The 21123-nt window shown below is 35.7% G+C and overlaps 1 protein-coding gene across 1 annotated transcript; it reads left to right on the forward strand.

Annotated features, from left to right (window-relative positions):
• Window positions 1–17461: 17461 nt before the first annotated feature.
• On the forward strand, window positions 17462–18895 carry LOC306877960 (GSK-3-binding protein-like). The gene has a single exon (XM_079430026.1). The coding sequence runs from the start codon at window positions 17772–17774 to the stop codon at window positions 18204–18206; it is 435 nt and encodes a 144-aa protein (XP_079286152.1). The 5' UTR covers window positions 17462–17771; the 3' UTR covers window positions 18207–18895.
• The last annotated feature ends 2228 nt before the right edge of the window (window positions 18896–21123 follow it).

Genomic DNA, 21123 nt, shown 5'->3' on the forward strand with positions numbered 1-21123 from the left:
TTGTAGAAGGAAAATACAGTAAAATAAATCACCTCAGTCATGCCTTGAGAGAATGATGGCCAAATATTTGGCTGGGGGTAGTTTACTCACCCTCACATTGTCCAAAACCTGTAAGATTTCCAAAGTTCATATTTATTTACAATTTGAAAATTCTGTCATTAATTACTCACCCTCATGTCATTCCAAACCTGTAAGACCTTTGTTCATCTTCAGAACCCAAATTATTAACACAATATTTTTTTATTAAATCTGAGAGCTTTTCTGACCCTGCATAGACAGCAAGGGAACTACTCAGAAAGGTAGTAAGGACATAGTTAAAATAGTCCATGTGACATCAGTGGTTCAACCATAATTTTATGAAGCTACATTGTTGAATATGATGAATAAAGTTGTTATTTTTGTTTTCTTTGCACACAAAAGGTATTCTCTATAGCATCATAAAATTAAGGTTGAACTACTGATGTCACATGGACTATTTTAATGATGTCCTTACTACATTTCTGGGCCTTGAACGTTTCAGTTCCCTTGCTGTCTGTGCAGGGTCAGAAAGTTCTCGGATTTCAACAAAAATATTTGTGTTCATAAGATGAGCAGAGGTCTTACAGGCTTAGAACGACATGAGGGTGAATAATTAATTACAGATTTTTTTTTTTTGGGTGAACCATCCCTTTAAAACATCCCTTTACAGATAATTTGGAGCAAATTTTTACATTCTGAGCAAAAAATAATAATCCTGAGCTGGTTTGTGAAAAAATATATGTGTATATATGCACAGAAATACTACTTGGTGACCAGTAACACGGTCTTGTATAATATAATATAATATAATATAATATAATATAATATAATATAATATAATATAATATAATATAATATAATATAATATAATATAATATAATATAATATAATATACAATGGTATTTTAACAATACACCAAAATCAGGCATCCTAGAATTTTCAAAGACTACCATGGTATAGAGTTACCATGGACCAACGAGGTCTAGCCTCAGATGAGAAACACTGCAGTGTTTTTATAGTGCCACCGAGTTTCCTCTGAAAAAATGACATTGCACCTTTAACAGTTGCCATATTGTTTCGCCACATTTATATCTGTCCTGCTAGCCATTACAGTGATTTGTACACTGTATTTTAAGATGCTAAAAATATAGAAGTATGCACCCTGAACGGTCTGTGTCATTGTCTCTGACGCTTGAGTCATTCATCTCATCCGGACTTGACCGTCTCCCCAGCTGACCTTAGCCTGCTGTAATCAGAAGCCAATGGCAGCACGCAGTCGTTCGCCTTGGCAAACGCTGTGGATCCTGACCTCTGCTGGATGGATCGCCTCCCATTCTGTTATACAAGCATAACTCACGGGGCATGTTTGGTTACAAGCCTGTCAGGGGCCAGTGGAAATCATGGTCAGATGTTGTCACACTGATATTTCTTCTGGAAGGGCTGGATAGAGATAGACTACTTTGTCATTTGTTAATTCATGTTCTGTAGATCAGTGTTTCTCAACTGGTGGGTCGCAAGCCAAAAGGGGGTTGTAGGTTTGCTGATGGGATTGTTGACAGCAAGGGAAAAAAATGCTACATGAAAATGATCAAATGTATAAGCCTAATCCTATGTTCATGCATAGAACGAATAGCAAAATAAACTCATAAAGTTGTAAATATGAGGAGAAAATGCTTCCCATGATATCTGTTATATGTTGTTGATGTCAAAAGTTGTGCATCTAGTCAAATTGTAAAGTATAATTCATCTTTCACTTGGAAGAATCTCATATTCAAAGTTTATATTTCTTTTCAATAAGAAAAATATTAAAAGATAAAAGATAGGCCAATACATTTCATTTAAACACATTTAATAAGAAACTATTTTTAATGACAGTTTAGACAATCATAATATACATTTTAAAACCAATATTAAATTATATATAATCTTAATATTATATACTATATATATATATATATATATATTTATATAAATTTACATATTAGAATATATATATGATATACACACACACATATATATATATATATATGTATGTGTGTGTGTGTGTGTGTGTGTTCCTGTATAGTGTAAATACAAATCAGCATTTTCAAAAAATAAATACTTAATACAAATAAATATTAATTATTAAAGGTATAATTTTAGGATAATTAATAAGGATAATTCTAATATTTATTTGTGATTTATATATTATATATATATATATATATATATATATATATAATGCATGCAATATATTAATTGTAAATTAATGTGATATTAGTTATGTATTCTGATTGCAACCATTATATATACACACACACACATATATATATATATATATATATATATATATATATATTCATGGTTGCAATCAGAACACGTAACTGATTTTTTAAATTGCAGACTATAAATTTTATTTAATTATATTTCTATAATCTATTTAGAATTTATACATTTTCCTATGTTGTGTATATATAAATCAACATGGGAAATCAACTGTCCCATTATGTGTTCAAATAAATATTAATTTGGAGCAAGGTTTAACATTGTGAGCAAAAATGATCCTATTTGTGAGTGTAATGTACAGTGAAAAGTACAAACACATCACAATTATGGTGTTTGATCCCAAGTCTATTAAGAATGAACTATTACAATATTTCCCTTGGCTAGAATGCTAATATTGACGTTATTGTCTCATGTGTCTGTATCAGCCATCCTATGTTATTGGCTTAGAAGGCAGACAAAAGAATCGCATCAAGTACTTTTAGCGGAGGTGGGAGGGGGGAGGTTTTTATGGAGTATAATAAGTGTTCTGGCTCCCATTGTGTGAAGCATCTGCACCACCTAAAAATAGCATGCAGTTTCACGATCACATTTGTGCCAGCACCGCAGCACCTCCAGGTCATGGCTATCTGTCTGAGACATACGGGATAACAGAGAAACATAATTACAGCTCCCTGTGATGTCTTCAAAACACTGGACTAGAAAGAAGCACAGATGCAAGGAAAGTCATCATTGCACATGAATAAAGATGCTCTGTTAATGACAGGATGACTTTAAAATGATTAGGGCCTGAAACACTTAACCTCTAAAACACGTTGACTGCCAGTTTCTAGAGGTCAAACTAAATATTTGACCTGTTTTAATTATATATACACTCACCTAAAGGATTATTAGGAACACCTGTTCAATTTCTCATTAATGCAATTATCTAATCAACCAATCACATGGCAGTTGCTTCAATGCATTTAGGGGTGTGGTCCTGGTCAAGACAATCTCCTGAACACCAAACTGAATGTCAGAATGGGAAAGAAAGGTGATTTAAGCAATTTTGAGCGTGGCATGGTTGTTGGTGCCAGACGGGCCGGTCTGAGTATTTCACAATCTGCTCAGTTACTGGGATTTTCACGCACAACCATTTCTAGGGTTTACAAAGAATGGTGTGAAAAGGGAAAAACATCCAGTATGCAGCAGTCCTGTGGGCAAAAATGCCTTGTTGATGCTAGAGGTCAGAGGAGAATGGGCCGACGGATTCAAGCTGATAGAAGAGCAACTTTGACTGAAATAACCACTCGTTACAACCGATGTATACTGCAAAGCATTTGTGAAGCCACAACACGCACAACCTTGAGGCTGATGGGCTACAACAGCAGAAGACCCCACCGGGTACCACTCATCTCCACTACAAATAGGAAAAAGAGGCTACAATTTGCACGAGCTCACCAAAATTGGACGGTTGAAGACTGGAAAAATGTTGCCTGGTCTGATGAGTCTCGAATTCTGTTGAGACATTCAGATGGTAGAGTCAGAATTTGGCGTAAACAGAATGAGAACATGGATCCATCATGCCTTGTTACCACTGTGCAGGCTGCTGGTGGTGGTGTAATGGTGTGGGGGATGTTTTCTTGGCACACTTTAGGCCCCTTAGTGCCAATTGGGCATCGTTTAAATGCCACGGCCTACCTGAGCATTGTTTCTGACCATGTCCATCCCTTTATGACCACCATGTACCCATCCTCTGATGGCTACTTCCAGCAGGATAATGCATCATGTCACAAAGCTCGAATCATTTCAAATTGGTTTCTTGAACATGACAATGAGTTCACTGTACTAAAATGGCCCCCACAGTCACCAGATCTCAACCCAATAGAGCATCTTTGGGATGTGGTGGAACGGGAGCTTCGTGCCCTGGATGTGCATCCCACAAATCTCCATCAACTGCAAGATGCTATCCTATCAATATGGGCCAACATTTCTAAAGAATGCTTTCAGCACCTTGTTGAATCAATGCCACGTAGAATTAAGGCAGTTCTGAAGGCGAAAGGGGGTCAAACACAGTATTAGTATGGTGTTCCTAATAATCCTTTAGGTGAGTGTATATATATATATATATCTTGTTAGGTTCATTTTCTTACAATAAAGATAAAAACGCACAATAGGAAGTAATTGAATTTTTTTTTCATTAATTAAACAATCATTATATATATAATCATTGTATAATATTTAATTAAATAATTAAATAGTAATATTTGTGTGTGTGTGTGTGTGTGTATTTCATATTAGACTTTGAGTTCATGGGAAGCTTTTGAGGTCAGTCGTTAATGAAAGTGAAACACGCTTTTTCTGTCTCACTTTGTTTCATTCACTCTTTTGACTGAGGGCCAAACATCTGAAGTCCTTGTAAAAGACAGTGCTTTGTAATGAACTGCAGGAACCTGATCTGTTCAGATTACTGATAGTGCTGATTGAAGCTGCTTGTTTTGCGGTGGTGGCAGAGACGAGGCCGGTTATTTATGTTTATACGAGGCAGCACCTCAGAATTCACTCGTCAGGGACAGCACTGTAAACAACAGCAGTCAAATACAAGGCCAGCAATATCACACACACTTACAGACAGCCAAGCAAGACTTCAAACAACACATAAATCACTGAAAATTAGCATACATCCTTCTAACTTCAACTTCCAAATGAGACAAATGTTCAGAGAAAGTGGGCACATTCTGGAAAAGTTAGTCAAGGTCAAGAAAGGCCTGTTTAGCACGTTTATTTCAGGATTAATATTAACAGGTTACAGTCTTAACACTGACCATGCAAAACATAGCTGAGGCAGAGGTGCAAGTAGAGTTTGACCAGGAAAAGAGCTCTACTGTCGCACTCTGAACTTCTTGAATAAATTAGACATTATTGTGCAATATAATTTATGAATCAACATAAAATAATAGTTGGAAATACTATATTGTTTAAAAAAAGATGTCTGTGTCAGGTTTGCTTGATGCAAGTTATGATTAAACCTAAAATATCTAGCAAAAAATGAGCTGAAAACTATCCTTCAGAGAATGTAGTTTGGTTATACACTAAATTTAAACTACTTTAATATTTTAATATAAAATAAATGTTTTTTATTTTTTTGAAAATGTAAGATTTTCTAATAAAAATATATATTTTGATGGACTGTATACAAATATTCCACTTCATACCAGTGTTACTATTTTAGTATTATTACTAAAGTATTAATATTTTAATTAGCTTTTATTTTTTATATTTTTCATTTTAATTTTAGCTTAAGATTTAGCAATTCTGCAATGTACATTTGTCATTTTATTTGAGTTTTTTTTTTTATTAAGCTGTCATTTGTATTAATAGATAGTATAGTCCATTTTAGTAATTCAACATAAAATTTGTTTATTTCACTTAGTTGCAAAAGTAAAATTTTTGTTAAAGTTTTTGATTTTATTTCAGCTTTATTTCAGTTATTTTTAATCATTTCAGTTCTACTTTTGTCATCTATGTTCCAAGGTCTGACCGATTCATTCAAAGGAATGAATCAGGAATCACTATGAAGAACCCTATAACATCCAAGGTACCTTCCCACAAAAGGTTCTTTATAGTGGATTCTTTCAACTCTTAAAATGTTCTTCACACTAGGAAAAAAAAAAAAATGTTTCTTTGAAGAATTGCTACCTGATAGGTTCTTTGAGAAACCAAATATGGTTCTTCTATGGCATCGCTGTGAAAACTGTCTTATGGAACCTTTACTTTTACGGAGTGTCTATTTACACTAAGTGCAAATAGCCCATCTTGTTGGCAAAGGCTATTTACACTAACTCCGCCCACTAACGTGTGATTGGGTTAGTCAACAATAAAAAAAGAAGTTAGTTCAATATCAGTTTCAGTGGCGTAGATGGTCAGGCGCATGCTTTTTGACGCGATCGACCCGAGTTCGAGCCCACCTTTTGCCAAACATTTTTTTCTCCCTTTTCAAATCTCATATCGCATCAGAAAGGCATTTATTTTCAATAAAAATGAAGGAAATAATCAAAAAGTTGAAAATAAAGTATCGGGTAGGGTTAGGGTAGGTGTAGGGAGGGCTTTATTGTCCCAATAAGGTGGCATCCATTTAATAAATTTGAATTAAAATTATAATTTACACTCAGTACGTTATTATTGCGTACTGTTTTATAATGTACTACAATACTGAGGTGCAGATAATTGCCACTATTTGCAATAAGTAGTATAAATAGCAGAAAATCTTGCTATTTTAACATAGTGTAAATAGAATCTATTGCTATTTACACTTAGTGCAAATAGCCGCTGCCTTATTTTTAAGAGTCTATAATCCTACCTGCCTGAGAGAAAATACTGAATTCATTACTCGATTGACAGGAAGTGTGAAACAGGCCCTAAGCTGAAAACATACAATGATTCAGTACCTCATGGGTCTGACAGGCCAGGCTAGCGTGCAGCAGTAATCTGACAACATGTTATGAAACGTGCCCAGCCTCCCTGCCCTGGGCAACTGGCAATATTGGTCAGTAAAGCATACAGAAGCTAATTGGTCAACTGCGTTACATAAAACATGACAACAACAGCAATCCACAAGAAAGAAAAAATGTCATGTACTTGAGTGACCTCACCTCAGTAAAGCGCAAACTGATATAAACAGTTCAGAAAACATAAATAACTTTCTGCAGAATATTTCTACAAAGTCAATTCTATACTGTTAAGTTTCTATGGCTCTGGTCTTGCATCATTCAACTGAGCCTACTACATAAAAAGAGCATGGGGCAATTCCTTTCTCGTGGTTATGCACAGTGAGACTAATACATCACAGTGGTTTGCCCACAGAGATCACATGTTTGTTGTGAGAAGAGCAGATCAATGGATGTTCGAACATAAAAAGAAAGAAAGAACAATCAGAACAACAGAAAATATAGTTTAGTGTGGACGAATTGCCATCTAGTGGCCACATGCTTTTTTGTTGACTATTTTATAACAGTATTTAGCAGCTCCTATAGAGTGGGCTGTGGTAAACATGAAAAATGTTTAAAGACAATAACAATATATAATAATAACAATATAATTTATATTAGAATTTGACAAAATAATTTTAATTTATGTAACATTACATTCACTCCCTCTTTTATAAGAGACAATCTTTTATAAGAGACAATCAACATCTCAAGGGTGCTGGTAGATGCCAATTAAACTAAAAAAAACATCAGTTTTAATTTGAGTTTAGTGTTACAATGTTAATTTGAATTAAAGAATAGTTTATAAAGACAAATCAGCAGTATAGACTGATCTTCCGGTCTTGAGATTACAGCTCTATGAGGGCGTTCACTTTTACCAGTAACCTAAATGTTGCATGAACATATCTCAGTGACGTCATACCTGTTAAAAAAGACTTTATTTAGTGTTGATTAAAGTGTTACACCCAGTTAAAGGTGAAGTGTATGGAACAGCACTTCTGTAACGACAATGAGTTATGCTTTTGTGATTTTAAATCTTTTCATTATTTATAAGCTTTTATATTTTATATTTGTTTTTATTTTTTAGCTATTGATTTATATGTGTGTGTGTGTGTGTGTGTGTGTGTGTAATAAAATACATATAATAAAAATAAACAAAAATGTATAAAATATACATAATAATTAAACGAATAAGTAGTTAATAAATAATACCTAATTAATTTGTAAATAATTAGATTTGTATAATTGTTTCCATTTTAGCTATTTATGCGCATGTGTAAACAAAATGCATACTTTTTTTACATATAATAATTCAATAAGTAAATTAATAAACAAATATTTATTAATTTAAACTGTTATATTTATTTTAACTATTTGCATATAAAGTTTATTTTTATTATACAAAAATGATTCATGTACATTTTCATAGTTTTGTATAATAAAAATAATCAAATGTACATATTTATTTACATTTACATTATTAAATAATAATAATAATAATAATAAATGTATTTAATAAATAGTTACTTATCGATATTTAGATGTTATATTTGTTTTTATCCATTCATATGTATATATAGTTTATTATCCAGAAATGATTAACATACATATTTTAATTATATCATAAATGTATATTTTTTGTCTGCCCTAAACGGATTTGAATCTTGTGTTTTATTTTGAGTTATGATCAACACAAGATGACGCTAGAGAGAGCAGTTAATTCGCATTACTCATGGTCCAAAGAGACAAAACAGAAACGCATCCAAACACCAAATATTCTTTGCAGGGAGTGGCTGCCCAGTACATTTCCTTTACCCAGTGTTTCCAAGCCACATGCTACTACATGACCTACATCATTTCACAGAGCATAAACATTAACTGGGTTCATTCAGGCTTTGCGTTAACAACGTGAAACAGCATTCGCATAGAGATATTTAATTGCTTCATGAAACAATCCCTATTGTTCACCCTACCATTGGCTAGGGTACGACTGACCAATGCGGTTTCTTTGAAATTATATAACTTTACTTTAATACTAGTGTATACAGGATTTGTTGAGACTAGTCTAAGAACAAACTGCCTTGCCAAATTTACCAAACAACAAAATGAAAGTGTTTGTGGGTTGCTCTTCCGCTTTGCAACCCACAACTTCTTAAATAAACGCACACATGCTTACACATGTCATGAGAGGAACAGGTGTGTTGTACATGAGATATGTGCACGTCTTGAAGCAGGAAGAAGACCCTTCTGCTGCTCATCTCGTTCATTACTATCTATGTTTTGCTTACTCTGTACTGAGGTCATTGATTGAGTAAAAGAAAACAACATCACCTGATGACTAAACACATTACTGTCCCGCCCTGCTAGGGCCTCTTTATGACTTCATGAGGGATAAACTGTCCTCTGTGGTTCAATTAAAAAAATACTGCAACATGGCACTCGCCCTGTTTAATTTACCTTTAATTGCATTTCAGATAATAGCATTGAATCAGTGCCGTGATTAAACTTTTGAATTGATATGCAAAAAAAAATGATGATCAAAATGATCAAATGATGTTCTTTTAGACCTTCTTTTAGACTTTAGACCTCTTTAGACCCTGCGCAATTTTGAATGCAAAACTAGGCTTCATTCTTTCTAAATGGCTGCTAAGTATACTGGAACCAGTATACCTGGTAAGTTAGCAAGGTTTGGGTTAATCAACCAAGAGTTCAGGGTTTAGCAAATGGTAAGTTAACCTTGCTTTCTGGAATACACCCCTGGTCTTTTTTTTTTTTTTTAAATGCAGAAATGTGTTCTGTATGAACGGCACCTATTCTTCTAAACCCTTGTCACACAAATGTACTTAAAGGGTGTTTACGCAACCATATTTTCGGCTAAAATGGTCGTTTTTCATGCACTTTGGCCATTCGTTTATGCGATATTGGCGTTTTAGGGGCCTGAAAACACAAACTTTTGAAAAAATAAAAAATTCAAAAGTGCACGTTTTTGAAAGCGATAGCATTTATATCTCAGTGTAAACAACAAAAATACAAATTTGTGAAAATGCTGACAGATGTAGCGTTTCTTTACAAAGTGACATCACCAACTACAGGCCTGGCATGCATAATACAGTGTTTTTCGTCATTTCCACAGATTCGTGTGAACATTTTGACAACATTGTCGTCTGTATGCAAAACTTTTCAAAAACGCAAACAAAAACTGTTTCTGTTTAAGTACATTGCTGTCGCGCATGTCATAATTCACTCAAAATCTTAAACTTTACAGTAGCCTAGAATTTCTTGACTTGAGGTGCCAAGTCTAAAACTGCACAACTCAATTAGTTTTAAAGCTTAAATCCTAAATCTTACTTCAACTTTATGAAAAACAGAAGCCTGGATATCTCCCTTTGTGTTCTTTGGAGGAAAAGAAAATAACATGGTTTTCAAACAAAAATCCTTTTAACATGATTTTTGGGTGACTTGTCCATTAAACTAGCTTAAGTAGTAGAGTGTGTAGAATATGTTCCCAAAACGCACATAATGATTTTCTCCTATTTTATCCTGAGTTTACCCTGAATTATGGTATTTACTCATAAAACATTGCAAGCAGACTCTAATCTGACAGTTGTTTACTTGTCTGTTGTAGCACAAGCGCTTCTAAGAATAGTCCCCATATTTCGACACTGACCACATTAATAATTGGGTCACTCCACAGTCCATGTCATTTGGGACTTGCTTCACATTGTGATTGTTCTGGCATGAGCTCTGTGTGAGAGGATGAGGTACGTGATACGTGAGACGTACATGCGTGAGGCTTGCGCTGTAGAACCACACCAGGCTCGGAACGAAGGTGTCTGCTGACCACAGCACTTCCCTCTGTTTTCGGCCGTGGCCTTCGAAATGGAAATCCAGAGAAAGTCCAAAAGCAGAGGGAGGGGAGTGCGCTGTTGTAAACACAGCCATTAGAGCTCACGTGTTGGCTGCAGCTCAAGGGCCGAGGGCAGCCAGTGCAGAGCTCAAACACGTGCTACCGCTGTACACAAACATGGCCTCTATCACAGGGGAGGGGCGCTGATTCTAGGAAATCATAACTGACTGACACAAATGCAACCTTCACCAAAACTAACATGTGGCTCGGAGAATTTCTCCCTCCTTCCGTTATGAATAACATTTTAGTGTCTCCATAATGTTTAGTATTTTACGCAGGCTTAAATGATCAACCACTCCTGCTGTTGAGCACTTATTTTGAGCAATATGCAAGATCATCTATCACACGCTCACCCTATCTACACATTACCAGGCAGTCATGTTTATTTCTAGACTATGATGGTGTCAGGAATGGCATAAACACTTGTTTGTTAAGAGACATCTTCAGGCAATCTGTGATTACAATGACTGTGTTTACACAATATTCTGATACTTAGTATTTGCTCATAGTGTCATGTACATGCATTAACATTACCATATCTATCATTACCATAGCCTAATAAACTGCTATAATCAAGAAGCGTACAGCACAAAAGGGTGACTCTCAGCCTTCCAGTACTGTCCCCACTGTAATCACATGCTCTGATCAGGATGAGCCTCTCTAATGTTAGACTGCTTTACTATTGTCCCTTGAGTAAGAACAGTCTGTGGCTAATCCAGTACAGCCCAACCCCCATCTGAGAGCTGAGTACACTCGTCTGAGGAGGTCGACACCAGCCAGCTACAGTAACAGTCCTTTGATAGTGTAGGAGGATTTTCTGGAACACATCTAATTCAGTGTTTTGTCTAAAGTCAGAACAATTCCCCCACAATTCACACAGGTACGATGAGTTAGGCAAATGCAATCTGACAGAGGAACTGCATATGTGGAGGCCTTAATAATTCAAGAGAGCTAGCCATTAGCATTCACATTCATCTTAAAAGCAACTGTTAAGTTGGGGCAGGACTCCAAGGAAGTATGTAATATGAATCTGCCAACTTTGCTCATGGCAGTTAATGTAAAAAGATACTTTTGGGTGTCCAAATGGTAGTTATGGCACGGAACACTGTTATCTGTAAGAACCTTTAACATCCATCGAACCTTTCCAATGCCCCAAAGTTTCTTTATAGTGGAAAAGGGTTCCTTAGACTAATAAAATATTCTTCAAACTAAGAAAAAAAGCTTACTCTAAGAAAATGTTAAGCCTATTTACGGCAAACAAAAAGTTATTGGCATCAATGGTTCCATGAAAAATCTTTAATGTCCAAGGTTCTTTATGGTGGAAGAAGGTTCTTTATATTATTAAAACATTCATTAGCCATGAAGACAAAAATGTTATTTTACGAATGTTCACTGAAAGGATCTAAAATGGTTCTCCTATGGCACTGCTGTAAAACCCACCTTTTGGAACCTTTTTCAATATTTTTAAACTCTGCACTTAACATTTTTCATGTGGTCAGATGCAAACAAGCATGTTGCCACTTAAAAAATAATAAACTATTAACGTTCATACATTAATTTGTGTTTCAAGAAGTAGGCTATATTAGGCTGTAGATGGCATTTAAACAGGAAGGAATAAGCAATAAAGCTTCTCACTTACAGCTATATAAAGGACAGGGCAGTAAATCAGCAGGGAGAGGCTCTCTGTCTCTAACTGCCGTGTTTACGCATTCACTTGCTTATGGATTATCTCCTTGGTTACTTGGCCCTGATTTGTTGTATGCTTCCATTTAAAGAACAAAGCAAGCAGAACACTTAGAAGTACCCAGAATCCCTCGACCCTTCATCTGAAAAAAGGCCTCTTGAATCCTTGAAACAGACAGAGCTCTTCCTTCCTCACAGCATGGGTCTGTGTTAAGTTTTTCTGTTTATTGGCCTCGTCCACAACAAATAACCCATGCTCCCCACCCATATAAATTTCAAGGACTGACTTGTCCAAAAAGAATCGGGCCTGTTCTTCCTTTCTGAGAAACTAATCTAAGAGAGTCCAAAAGCAACAGAACAAGTTTTACAGCTTTGACGATAGCATTGCATAAGGTGTACGAGATTACGGACCATTACCTCTCTTATTCAAATCTTTTATGTAGGCTAGATGTAGATGGGTTTTTGAAGGCCCTCTAAAGATGACAAGATCCTCTTATGAGGGTAAATCAAAGCAAAAGATATTTTTTTAAGCATAAGACCCATTTACACTATAAAAAGTGTGTTTTTTTTTCTAAATCAATCATTTGCTTTTATACTATTATAAAAAATACAGATTAACTTTTCATTCAATTCAAACAGCACTTTTCATAAAAAAATATAATTTGAACAGAACACATTGCATGCATATTATTCTACTAAAGCAGATAAGAGATCCTTTCCAGTTGCTTGCGATTTTCTGTATTTTTTATAATAAATATATAATAGAAGCACTTAACTAGATTATAAAAGACATTTTCTGAAGAAAGGAGTAAAAACGTGGTGCTTGTTCGTGCAAAAGTTGCTGCAACAATGATCATATATTGTAGGCAAGATATTAGAAACATATTGCCAAGGTGTTGCTGGGTGTTTTTTAATGGCCCAAGTTAAAAGAGCAAGTCTCTTGTATTCTGGTTTTTAGATTCATAACAGTTTCTATTCCTTCAATGCAAGTTTATGGAACGTTTTACTTGTTTAATCATCCATCAGGTGATATTTAAGTCTGATGCTAATAAAAGTAAAAGCACATCACTCATTAGTAAACTACACGATTTGAGATAACATTCATGACTGTGGCACCAACAAAGATCAATATTTAAGGTTAAGGTTTAACCTTAATATAAGCAAATACTGTATACAGTGAGGGAAACAAATATTTGATCCCCTGCTGATTTTGTACGTTTGCCCACTGACAAAGAAATGATCAGTCTATAATTGTAATGGTAGGTTTATTTGAACAGTGAGAGACAGAATAACAACAAAAAAAATCCAGAAAAACACATTTCAAAAAAATTATAAATGCCCCGTTCGCAAAACATGACTTAGTACTTTGTGGCAAAACCCTTTTTGGCAATCACAAAGGTCAGATGTTTCTTGTAGTTGGCCACCAGGTTTGCACACATCTCAGGAGGGATTTTGTCCCACTCGTCTTTGCAGCTGAAAGAGCTGCCTTGAGATTATTGACAAGATCCTCCCGTGTAGTTCTGGGCTGATTGCTCACTTTTCTTATGATCATAGAAACTCCATGAGGTGAGATCTTGCATGGAGCCCCAGACCGAGGGAGATCGACAGTTATTTTGTCTTTCTTCCATTTGTGAATAATCATACCAACAGTTGTCACCTTCTCACCAAGCTGCTTGGCGATGGTCTTGTGTATTGACTACTGTGATGTGGCCATTTTTCATTTTTAAATGGGTTGTATTAAATTTTTGTCTGGTCTGTTTTCTGTGTATGTGGTATAATCTTCCTCCTCTGTAAAGCACTTTGGTCAGCCTGGTGGTTGTTGTTAATGTGCTATACAAATAAAATGAACTTGAACTTGTAGCCCATTCCAGTCTTGTGTAGGTCTACAATCTTGTCCCTGACATCCTTGGACAGCTCTTTGGTCTTGGCCATGGTGGAGAGTTTGGAATCTGATTGATTGATTGTTTCTGTAGACAGGTTGTCTTTTATACAGGTAACAAACTGAGATTAGGAGCATTCCCTTTAAGAGAGTGCTCCTAATCTCAGCTCCTTAAAACACCTGGGAGCCAGAAATCTTGCTAATTTATAGGGATTCAAATACGTATTTCACTCATTAAAATGCAAATCAATTTATAACTTTTTTGAAATGCGTTTTTCTGGATTTGTTGTTGTTGTTATTGTTATTCTGTCTCTCACTGTTCAAATAAACCTACCATTAAAATCATAGATTGATCATTTCTTTGTAAATTTTCCCCTCACTGTACCTACTAATAGCATCAATCAATCTGTGACCGAATTTTATGCACGTGATCAGACAACTTATTAAACATTTACTCATATCACAGTAAACAAGTGTCTGAATAAAAAAGAATGACCTCAACTTGTTTTATCACAAAGACCACATGGCACATTGGGTTCTCGGTAAGGTGAATTCTGAGAAACAAGGTCCCTGTGGGCATGCTGATGAATGAGACAGTGAGCAACGGCACACCAGTAGCCTGTGTTGATACTTCAGTCTGTGCTCAAGACTGTTCTCCTGCTGTGAAGTAAACAAAGAAAGCTGCTATGGATGTTAGATGGTGCAATCTGTGCAGATACAAAATCTAATGGTGAATCACTGCTTGCAGGCTGACATGCATATATATTAATTTACCATGAAAACAAAACATAAGGAACCACATCTCATTTTTAGATGTAGAATAATGAGCTCAAACATCTAAATAAGAGTTTAAATTGACAACTCAATCCCTTGATTCCCTAAATGCATCTGATCCAACAGCTCAAATGATGGAAATTATAATCACATGCTCAATGTAGGTAAATAGTGACATTGTAGACCATTATCAATAAATTTCTCTTCTTGTACTACCCACCCCCTTATGTTGTGTAATACAGACCTCAAAACTGATTGTGTAGGTTAAGAAATATGATATTCATGTATGTTCTTTCTTTTTCTACAAACTGTCAGCATACATTATCAGATTAATACTTAATTTAAACATTGCAATTTATGTCATGAATGAAACCCTACTCCCTGAAAGATGCTTGTGCAACAGCTGGTAAGAAATTTAAGCAGCCCTGAGCTATATTCAGTGCGGTGACCAAACAAAATGGTGCAAAAGTTTGGGATGAATGGCCAAAAATGTAGTTTCAAGTATACATAATTACTAACCAGCTTAAATATTAGACATTATTCATATGGTTTGGTGCCTTATGCATTCAAATATCCAAATATAGAAGTTGTGAAAATAATTCACAGACTGTTTCTAAGATCTCAGAGGCCTTTTCCTCTGAAAGAGGATGCGGTCAGACTGACAACTGTGAAACAGAACAGAAAGTGACAGAGCAGACTTTAAAGAAATACTATTTACATTTTGGCATGGTTAAGAATATTACAGGAATAATTCACTCCTATAATGAAGAATATTCATTTTAAGGGTGAACTATTCCTTTATTCTGTGAGGATGATTCAACAAACAAACTGCTGTAACGAGTCACTGTTGCAAGTCTGAATAAATCCAGTTATTTAGTGAGATTTTTGGCACAGTTCCATAAAGACAGAACACACCTTTAATACTGGCATGATTGCAAATATTATACAAACACACCTATAGTACACTGTAAAGTACCTACTTAATAGCTACACACACACACACACACACACACACACACATATATACATATATATATATATATATACACAATATATGCATAGTAGTAATCAATGATAAAGAAATGTGCTCTGTGAAGCCATATATCATAGACAAAACACCTAGCCTACCAACAGGGGAAAATGTGACTGTGTTTACCATGAAAAACCTTGACTCCTTGAACGACGTCCCTAGTTAAACCTATGTCATGTTAATTCTATAGACTATTAATGTGTCTACAACTGTATTTTAAAGTTCCCTTGATTACTTTCACAATAACCGCCTACCACACAAAACGAACATATCCTCCTTTCCAAAAAATGGAAATAAAGTTAGCAAGTACGATACTGATTTGATGGCCGTGTTTAATTAACCCTCTGGCCCTCTTCGTTTAGGAGTCACACTTGCCTTCTTCACGGTCAAAGGTGACCGAAGCCTTGAAATTTAACTTTTTTTTTTCAGGAAAATCAATATTATATATTTTTGTTCAATAATATATATTTTTTATTATTTATGAGTTTGAGGGAATTTTATGATTCTATGCGATATTTATACAATTTTAATGAGCTATTTCTTCCATTGGAATTCATATGTATTTTTTACATTTTTAATTTCTTTATTTTTTTAGTATTTTTTAATAAATGCAATATTTCACATTAAAATAATGAAGGCATTTTTTTTAAGTGCGAATTGGGCCATCTGATTCTGAAGGCATTAAAAAATAAAAACTTATGTAATGTTGTACGCAACTGTAATGTTGCGTAACCTTGTATTAGCACCCTATATAGATATATAGAGAGGCTTTTGGATTCCTGTTGTTTATTAGACATAATTTTCTTAATTTTAATCTTCTAATCTAAAAGATTAGATGAGGAGGCACGAGCCGCGCAGGGACCAGCTCTGCAGTCACCAACCCTAAAATTGTCTTACCAGCTAATTTCTGTGTGTGTGTGTGCGCATGTGTGGGTGTCTATTTTGCACTCCTGATATTCCAGACAGTCACCCCTTGATTGCTGCACACTTTTTTCTGACCAGTGACTGATTTGTAGTTTGTACCACCAAAAGATTCACTGACTTTTCACATTTTTTCGTATTTCCCATTCATTTCCTATGTCGGTCATTTTTGACCGCGAAGAAGTCAGGTGTGACTATTTTTTTTTTACCCACATATCCGAATCATGTCCATGATTTTTTTGTGTGCTCATATTGCTAATGTGACAGAAGTCACCCAGTGTCATCTCATTCTGATGAAGCTAAGATTTTTAAAATTTCTAAATATGAAATTTTTCGGTCAAAAATTACCGAAGAGGGCCAGAGGGTTAAGAAAGAATCTTCTTAGAACTCAAGTACATCTAGTAATCTCACATTCAGTTGCAACAGCATTTGGGTGCATGGAGTTCACACGTGGCGTGTGGGTCTAGTACATCGTTTTTATCCACTCGGGACTGTTATGTAATGTTATGATTGATAATACAGAGATCTACGGAGACGTACGGCGGTGCCAAAATAAATATAAATGTTAAACTGAGCGGACAATGTAATTTATTTAGCAGCTGAAACATATCAATTCTGTCTCCAACGTTCTAGATAACAATATAACACAAGTGTTGACATTTTAAAACGCCCGAGCATGCGCCCCTCTCGCTCAGAAATGGTACGTGCCGGATCCTGCGTCATCCATTGTTTCTGTTGTGCAGCGTGGTGGACGCCGGCTTAACTGTCCTGTCTGTTTGAATAAAAACAACCTTCACGACTGGATATTTGTTATCTGGAGCTATATTAAAAATGCCCTGTCGAAAGGAGAACTATATCTTTTTGGAGCAGTCGGTAACGGTGGATTCTAAGGAAGTAGACGCGCTCGTGTCGAAAATCGGCGAGGCGCTGCAGCTTCACAACAATAGCTCGAGCCAGAAGGCGATGTCACGTCTACACGGTCTCGCGAGCAGCAGACCTAACGCGGGGGGCGCTCAGCGGTGCATCCGTCTCCGCAGCCGGAGTTTACGTACCAGCCGGGCCAGTCCGTACAACCCACCCGGATCCGGCGATCAGGAATGGGACCATTTCAGATCTTCGTGGAACCGAAAGAAAATCGACGAGGACGATCCGCACCAGCTCCTCCAGGAACTCATATTGTCGGGGAACCTGATTAAGGAGGCGGTCAGACGACTTCAGTTTTCCTCGGAACCAACGGAGCAGGACATCTCCAAATCTGTAGACTGACTCGGCGAGCCCGCAGATGCATGAACGGCCTGACGTTTTCAGAGCTCATTGTCATACGGTGGTTTTACAAACTTTGATATCACACCCGTTTCCTATTGTATATTTCTGAGATGGAAACGTTATGTATGTGGACTCTTTTGCAATGTGACCCTACCTTATTCACCCATTTTTAAATCTCAGTGTTCGGATTGAAATGCAGATGTGATGCAACAATCTAGTGGTTTATAGCAATGCATTTTATTATAGTATTAACTGGCCTCTGGTCGGTTTGTCCTAGAATGGTGCATCATGTTTTGGTTTGCTGGAGCTCAGCACTGTGTGTCAGTAGCAAACAAGAACTGCTCAACTGCTTTGTTTACAATGTAGATGTGCTCGGGCTGCTGGTTTGCAGTCCTCGCCTAAATCAGGCAACGGGTCACACTTTTGGTTTACTCATTTTGAAACCGTTTGGATACCGAGATATCACTATTTTGATTTCACACTGGCCCTGTCTGCAGTGCCCTTGTTCTCTATTCCTTTGATTTCCATGTGAGGAGCAAGACCAACACTCCTCAAAGAGAAAATGAGATCAAACTCACGTGTGTGGGGGTAAATGTGGTTAAATTGTTATTTTCGTTTTCACTCTGTGTAAACTCTGCGTATATGCTTCGCAACGAAGTGTTTTTAAAAACTCTGATTGTTCAGAGAGTTTGGTGTCTAATAAACATGGTGTTTTTGCATAAGAGAGTTTCATGTCTGTTCTTGTAATCTCAGGTTTTCATGCACTTTTGTGGTGCTCACCATTATTCATATAATATGGTATTACTTCAAAGTACTTAAAAGACCATGTCAAAAATTCTGTGTTATATATATATATATATATTAGTGCCTTAATCATGCTTATGTTGCACATAGAGTGAGGCTCAGAAGTCTGAGACTACAATGATTTTGTTCATATAACCGTAGAAATGAAGCTTTAAAGTAAAAAAAAAAAGTTTGGAGACTTCAGTTTATAAAATTAGTAAACTCTATAAGATTAATATACCTCAAACTTTCATGCAAATTATTGTTGAAAATATACTCTGAAATGGAAAAGCTGTGTTAGTATTTTACAACGCACATAAAGAAAACAAAAACATAGTTTGTTCAAGAATATGGCCACGTTATTATTATAAGCTGACTCACCACAGATATGAAATCTGAAGCGATAAACGTAGCATGCTCTTTGAACACGGTTTGTGATTTAAAGTTAAATAACGACTGGTAGTTTATAAACGCGGCATTATTGTAGTGTCTTGCTGATAAACATGAGGTTAGAAATTTGGTGTCTCACTTCCGTGTAGGCATTTTGTCTAATCACTCAGCAGATGGCAGCACAATGCAAGTCACTATAATACTGCGGTGAAGACTGCATTCATTGATTCAACACGTGATTGACATTGCTCACTTGATTCTGATTGGTCAATGACACGCACATATTGTTTGTATATCCTAGGCCTATATCTGGAACTAAAGTTCTTTAGAGTGTATACTGAATTGTGTAGTATAAATACATTCCCAGGCATAATCTACTACACCTCCATTACTGTTGTTCTTAATTTAACCAACTACAATATATATATATATATATATATATATATATATTGGTGTTAAATGGTAAAACTTTCATGGTCACAGTCTCATTGAATAAAGGGTGGATTGGTGGCACACATTAGAATCTCCTTGGATGCAGGTCATCAGGGTAATTTTCTTTTATTAATATTTTTTACCTATTGAATATTCAGATGTTTAATTTATTTGACGTATATATCGTTGGGAAGTATTCATAATGCATATGTTGACAACAAAGCTGTGGTATTTCCATGTCTACTTTTTATACCAACACAAGGTCACTGGCGCCATCTTGCAATTCAAAAAGGTACTGTAGAAAACTATTTCAAAATTGACTTGTGGGACTTCAGTGTAAAGTTTTATGGTGAATATAACATTTTGAAAGCTGTTTTTGTTTTTCGGTGATACCATATGGACCATTTTTGTTCCCCAAATAACCTTTCAGTTAACAGTAAACAAAATATTTTTTTTCTTATTAGTGTGAAGAACATTTTAATATTCTGACAAAATATTTTTCCACTATAAAAAAAAATGTCCAGTTGGTTCTTCTTTTTGGTTCTTTGGATATTAAAGGTTCATCATGGAATCAGAGGCTGATGAAGACAAAAACATGTTATTGTAAACTAGCCCACAAACTTGACTTTTATAATTAATATTAATATTGTAATATTATTGCAATGTCCGTCTTGTGGCCAGGTCAGTTGTTTTCTTTTTTTTTGGAAGCTTTAAAATGTAAGATAATTGACTATCGTTCTGGATCATTTTATCAAATTAATGAAGTTAGAATGCTTTTAGCGGTGCTAAAACAATGCATTTTTTAGCCTAGCTTCAGTCTAGAGAATCTAGAGAATCTAGACACTTCAGAAGCTTCTTTTTAACTTTGAACAATGCACCAGCTGTCTTTGTCTGCTGAATTAAACCGCGCATCTTCAAAGTCACACGGGCACGGCACAGTTCTCACCTCACATCCCCAGCCACCAGAGGCTTCTGCTGTTCTTTCAAATGTCACAAACACCCAAGGCTCCAAAAATTATACATAAGCCTTACATAAGAACATTTTTTCTCAGGTCCTGTCCTACATTCTGACCTACATCACAAGTGACAATGATGAAATAGGGGATCCAAGATCCAATCCAAAAGAGTGTTACTGATTTTCTTGCTTTGAATGTGAGGATGAGTCACACCGGCAGATATGTCCTAATTTCTCTTGATTTGTTATGCAGCTGGACATTTTACTTAAGTTGGCCGAATGCAGCAGTGTTTTTAAGGAGTTGCTGTGCTAGGGGTTTTGTATAGTTGCTAGGTTGTTCTGTTTGGTTGCTAGGCT

The sequence above is a fragment of the Barbus barbus genome (genome assembly GCF_936440315.1).
Source record: "Barbus barbus genome assembly, chromosome: 12".
In the NCBI taxonomy this organism is placed as follows: Eukaryota; Metazoa; Chordata; class Actinopteri; order Cypriniformes; family Cyprinidae; genus Barbus; species Barbus barbus.